This window comes from Cynoglossus semilaevis, chromosome 18 (assembly GCF_000523025.1).
Source record: "Cynoglossus semilaevis isolate Cse_v1.0 chromosome 18, Cse_v1.0, whole genome shotgun sequence".
Lineage (NCBI taxonomy): Eukaryota > Metazoa > Chordata > Actinopteri > Pleuronectiformes > Cynoglossidae > Cynoglossus > Cynoglossus semilaevis.
The window spans coordinates 13,500,682-13,506,525 of record NC_024324.1 but is presented as its reverse complement, the minus strand read 5'-3'; the positions used below and the strand labels follow the sequence as shown (position 1 = coordinate 13,506,525).

Genomic DNA, 5,844 nt, shown 5'->3' with positions numbered 1-5,844 from the left:
AAAGCAGCTCTGAGTTCAGAAAGGCCTTCTGTTGAAATGATGACGACCGGTGGCAACAACTTTCCCATCATATTGCACTTTAACCCCATGCTTGACAACTATTTAATCAAGGTAAAACATGCTTCAGTAATAACAAAACTTAAAGAAGACTCACCTGTGGTTTCACGCAAGAATGAATGAATCCAGGGTGAGGACAGAATAACAAACAACCCAGGATGGATCATGAATGTTTTCAGGGTTTTTTTGTTGTTACAATCTAGATGTTGTTTTCATACATTTATGTCCAAATATAAGCAACATTCTTTTCCTGGAGAATTTGCCAGAAAGGTAGTAAACAACATTAGCCTGTTTGTTAAAGAATGGTCATTTAGATGGAAGATAAAATGGTTTTTAAACTTCTTAGGTCCATTATCCTGTCCACATCCTGCGTTAGAGGTCTCAGATGTTGACAGGTCACTTCTGAATGATCTTTTCAGTCAGTCAGATTAAATAACGGAGAGTGAAAACCTGACAGCGAACATGTTCTTTTTGACAATCATGTTTTGTGGTGCAGTGCTTTAAAAATCTCCACAGGATGGGGATACATTTTTCGAGTCAATCGTTAGCTCCCCCACAATCACGCACATTATTCAGTCAGAAACCAGATCTGCTGCAGGACTCAACAGAACATTTGGCACTGAATTATTTACAGTGTAAAACTCTTACTATCAATTCACAGAAAAACAGGGCAGATGAGTGCGTAATTGGGTTAAAGGTCAAGGAATTTTAGGATCCCTCTCAGCAGTTTTTGAACACTGATGCATTTAGGAAAGAGAAACACCCCTCCACTTTCTCCACACTCTACATGCTGCACCCGTTTCACTTAAGGTAAAAAAAAAAGTCACATATATACAGAGTGTTGCACTGGCTGCTGCTTGTGTTAAATATTACAGTACAATCATTGAAAAATACACCTGGACACATACATAACCACAGGGCGTATGCTGCGTGTACATCGCAGACTTCGCTCATTTTAAATTTGAATCACGCTTTGAAATGCAGTTCGGGTTGCAATACCCCTGCTGGCCAGCAGGTTCTGGTTCCAAACACATTGAATGGATCATCTGAGTTTTTTTAAAGTTAAATTCCCAGTATAAACTTGATTCAGATTTTAGAAAAAGGTCATGTGAGCCGATTTTGAAACCGAATAAATGTCTAAATTCCCAGTATAAACTTGATTCAGACACTCAGTCTAAATGAGATTTTAGAAAAAGGTCATGTGAGCCAATTTTGAAACCGAATAAATGTTCTAATTGATTTCTTAATGAAAAACTAATGGAAATTTCTTTTTTCTATCAGACCTTTTAAATGTGTCACAGGGAGAAGATAGTTTTAGGTTCATCAGCAGCGAGCCCACACACTTTTTTTCTTTTAAAATACGCTAAGTGGCTAACTCTTAGCATCACAAATGACAACACAGTTGCCCCTTAACAAAAAAACAGCAGCTTTTCAGTAGTGAGGGTTGGAGGTGGTACACATGCTTCACACTGCAGTTATTTTTACAGAACAAAAAATGCAACAAAAGTTTAACATGTTTGCAAAAAGTGACCAAGGACATTAAAAAAGAACATTCTAGAGGCACATAAATTAATAAAGAGTCAAAACAGGAACACAGCTAAGGACAAATTCAGTCCAATAGATACTGTACAAATTAACCACAACTTCCTTTGCCGTGTGGATCTCCGTGATGCCCCACAGCGGTTTGACTTGTTCCTAAATCCTTGAACAGCACACACTCCCCGCTGTAAGTGGTCCGTGTGGCTCTGTGTGAGTCTGGTCAGAACATATGGCACCTTTCACATCCACCTGGCACCAGTGAAAGTGTTTTGTAGTGCATGTTTGCGCAACGATAACCTGCCGAGGGGCTATTCCGTGTCACAACAAGGTACAGTTTCTGCCCCTCCCCCCCCCCCCCCCCTTTTCATTTAGTGTGTCTGTGTTAAGGTTCAAGCCCGTGGTTCCAGTTTGTGAGACAGCTCAAAGAGAGTCTGCTGATTGTCGATAATGTGCAGGTAGTTTACACTGGCCCTCACCTCTGCACTGTCGACCCCGATTACCTCATTACCTGGATGAATAGAAATAACGATAATAAAAAAAGCTGTTAGCGGTCGTGTATTCCTCCACTTCACACAGTGACACACACACACTCACACACACGTGTTTGCTTTGAACAGTGTTCATAGTCCAAAAGAGGAAATCAGAGTTTCTGAAAACGGTTGCTTGGAAACTGCAGATTATCTTACAAGCCACTGTATACGACTCACCTGGTTGGTCACTCTGGCAGTGGCGAATCATTCTCACCGTGTCTGCGATCATGTGCTGTTGGTTTAGAGGAGAAAACATTCCGTCTGTGACAAAATCACTCAAACAATTTAACAAACTTGTGTCAAGAAAATTAAATATAAAATAAATACAATTCAATCTAATCTCATTTAAATTAGATTCAAACTCTGCAGAATGTTGCTATCACTTCACAAATGTGTTTTTACAGAGACAAAGTCCTTTTGACTTTGAAAACATTAACGTTAAAACAGTAAAATAAGTAGCTCTGGCTTTTGAACGACAAGAACTGAGCTCACCAGCTTTTCAAAGTTGACCAGGTTGTCATGGAAGGTCTTGTTTCCCTCGTGGATAAAGGTGATATCTGCAAAGAAAGATTGGATTTGCCATCATTGTGGGTAAGAAAAATGAGGGCGCGTCAGCAACGGTAAGTGTGGTGGATCGTACCTTTCAGAAGAAGAGGCATGAAGGGGATCTTTGGAGGTTTCATCCTCTTGAAGGCTTCTCTGTAGGCTTTGTGGTTCAGAGACGGGTCCTGCCATTTAAAAAAACACCACCAGTCAGACATAAACATCAATCATCGGCGGTCAAAGCTGACTTCCATTGTTCAGCGTTCGAGTCTCACCGTGATGAGCTCCAGTTCTGAGAAAAGCTTCTTGAACTTCCCCGGACATTTCTGAGAGGGAAACATTGTCCAAACGTATTTGTTATAAAGTAACTGTTTGACAGACACAGGCAGGAGAGACGCACACTGACCTCCCAGGTTTGGTTTAGTCTGCTCACAGCTGCTGTGTTGAGACCCATGATGATGGCAAATGCAGAGTTTAGGTTTCTTTGAGCCTTACAGCTGTAGGCGCACACACACACACACACACACGGATCACAATCAGCAGACACCGTCACTGCTTCAACAGTACATTCAGTTGTAGATGTTGTTGGATGTATCTTACTGTGCAGCGATCTTGATGAACTTCTTCAACAGCTGCACTCGCTTGTTCAGAGACACACACATGAGCACCTCGGACATGACCCACTGCTGGACTTCGTTACACCGTTGCAGTAGGACGGAGAGCGCGGGCGTGTGGCCCGTACCAGGGGCACGGCTGAGGGTGTAGTACACCAGCTCCTGCTGCACGTGGTAAGAGCAGGTGTCATGGATCAGTCTCACATTGTTAAAGGTGCATTGTTATGAATATTTCACTATGAATCTGAGGGGCTCATGGCCCTCCTCATCCCTGGTATCATCTGTGCCCACGGGCTCCTGACCCAGTGACTTGATTTACCTTGATTATTCATGATTAATTACAAACCCAAATATTAATTAAACATATTAAATGAATGACCAATAGGTTGGAGAGCCCTGGTTTGCAGAGTACAGTGTGAGGGTAAGTCCTTACCTCGTGAATGGATTTGAAGAGATTCCAGTCCAGGTGCGTTAAGGCAGCGGCCACGTCCCAGGTGTTGATGCCCAGCAGCCTCACTGGCCGCCTGCTGAGCTCAGCACTGTCTGTTAAAGGAGGCTGGGTATAGACACAGAGACGTGAAGGGTGACTGTGGACACACCACACTTCTGGTACAGAACATGTAACAACGGAGTACTCAAAAAAAAAGTCACTTTTGTTGGTTGATGAAGAGTACATACCAGGATCTCATGGAGGTCCCTGCGACACGCCACGAGTCTTCCCTGTGGAGTCAGAGACTCTGAATACACACAGTCACTGGGCTGTAACACTCTCCGCTCTAAAAGAGACGACAACGGCCACGACAGACATTAGGGAAGGAGAGGGAGGTAAAACGAGGGAGCAAAGAGTCAAGGATGAATCCCATCGTGTGTTTCTGTTGTTGTTGCAGCTCTGTGTGTGAGCAGCAGACGTAGCTGAAGGCTTGGTAAAGCAAAACATTCCCTGACACTTAAATTACTCTTACAACTTTTTACCAGGAGGAAATGGACTTTTCCACAGTGAGACGACATTCCCTGTTGTGGTGTGTGTACCTCCAGAATGTGAAACGACAGCCAGGACCATGTCCTCCTCTGCTTTGTCCATCTTCAGGGACACAATCCTTAACAATTCATGCGCCTCCATCGAAGGGCGTATGTGGACACTAAAGTAGGAGTCCGCGCTCACGTACACGCAGCAGATCACTGTCGAATAAGGCGGAAAAACGTAATAGCGTAGTGAGATTATTTTTAAATCTGCATGTACAAATTTAAATCTATTTTCCAGCACACGCTTATGGGTATTTGTCATCTTTTGTCACCACCGGCTCTTCACTCACCGTCTCTTTTGTCGGCCTGTGGGCTTCGAACGTGCAAAGAGTTTTCCTTCAAACTTAGCTGCTGGTACATTTGTTTACTCTGACAGACAACGCAGAAAGAAGAGCACAGTCAAAAATATGTCAAGAATCAAAACACCAACTGACTGAAGTTGAAGGAATGGTGCTTTTAAAACATACAAAGTAAGTATAGCATTTGGGTTTTCACTGTTTACCAATGGTGAATTTTAAATACTACCTTTTAGAGAGTATAAGGATATGACTGACCTTTTGGTTTGGTGGACAGTCATCCACAGTGCTAGGAGACACAGTAACAGAGAGGTCAGAGTGGCGGTACAGTCAGACCCAGGACAGTCTTGTGCAAAGATGAACCAACTTACTGTCGCCGACGCAGAAGTTTCTGGAACTCCTTCAGATCTTTCTCCAGTATGGGGAACTCGTACAGGTCCTCTAAAACACACCTGTAAAGGGTCTGATGAAAAGATGAAAAGATGAAATACGTAAAGTGAAAAACTGTTCATTTGTGCGAAGCAAGATTTTACAGAAAGAAGAAAGAAGTCAATAAAAAGGTTGAGTTACATGATACACGATTGGTCAATTAGTTTGACTCTGAATAACTGACTCCTTAATTGTATTTTTTCACTACAGGACCCGGGGGCCACATCTGGCCAGCACTGTAATTTTATCTGGCCTTCATATATGCAGTATGCTACGGTTCCCAACTGAACATTTTATTCACACTGCACAGACCTCCTCAGAAGTACTGAGTTAAAATGAAACTTCATAAATTACACAGAAACAATCTAGTACCTCTGTACTTTGTACTTCAATGCTTGGCTAAACATACTCTGTAGTGTTTGTGTACAACAGAGACTCAGCACAACGCATGATACAAATCCCCATATCGTGGCTCTGTGAACAGTGTTAAGTCCCTGCAGCCGGAGTGGTTCCTGAACGCACCACTCACATTAATAGATCCACCTGCTCGTCGTTTCTGACCTACTGTAGCCTCCCATCCCAAATCTCCTCTGTTACTTAGCAACGATCACCTGGGTTACACACTCTATATGAGATTATACCCATGCCAACCCTCGCACTTTGGTTGCCACGGCAACCCAGCACCGAGCAATGGAGCCTTCAGGTTACGATGTACAATAGATAGTTGAGGTTCTGTGTCTGTTGTGGTTGTTTACAGTAAAAGAGTACACCAGGGTACCAGGGATACCCAAAAGTACTGACTGTAAGTATTTT

The 5,844-nt window shown here is 42.9% G+C and overlaps 1 protein-coding gene across 1 annotated transcript in view; it reads right to left on the bottom strand.

Moving 5' to 3' along the window:
* Positions 1-1,553: 1,553 nt before the first annotated feature.
* Positions 1,554-5,844, bottom strand: part of rapgef5a (Rap guanine nucleotide exchange factor (GEF) 5a) — a 28,165-nt gene continuing 23,874 nt past the window's right edge. Inside the window, exons 14-26 of the mRNA XM_008332020.3 lie at positions 4,974-5,065; positions 4,861-4,891; positions 4,597-4,675; positions 4,313-4,462; positions 3,962-4,059; positions 3,717-3,839; positions 3,270-3,448; positions 3,076-3,166; positions 2,945-2,995; positions 2,767-2,854; positions 2,619-2,683; positions 2,304-2,358; positions 1,554-2,104 (exon numbers count right to left, since the gene is read on the bottom strand). Coding sequence (XP_008330242.1) covers positions 1,986-2,104; positions 2,304-2,358; positions 2,619-2,683; positions 2,767-2,854; positions 2,945-2,995; positions 3,076-3,166; positions 3,270-3,448; positions 3,717-3,839; positions 3,962-4,059; positions 4,313-4,462; positions 4,597-4,675; positions 4,861-4,891; positions 4,974-5,065 — 1,221 coding nt within the window. The 3' untranslated portion in view covers positions 1,554-1,985. The remainder of the gene's footprint in view (positions 2,105-2,303; positions 2,359-2,618; positions 2,684-2,766; positions 2,855-2,944; positions 2,996-3,075; positions 3,167-3,269; positions 3,449-3,716; positions 3,840-3,961; positions 4,060-4,312; positions 4,463-4,596; positions 4,676-4,860; positions 4,892-4,973; positions 5,066-5,844) is intronic.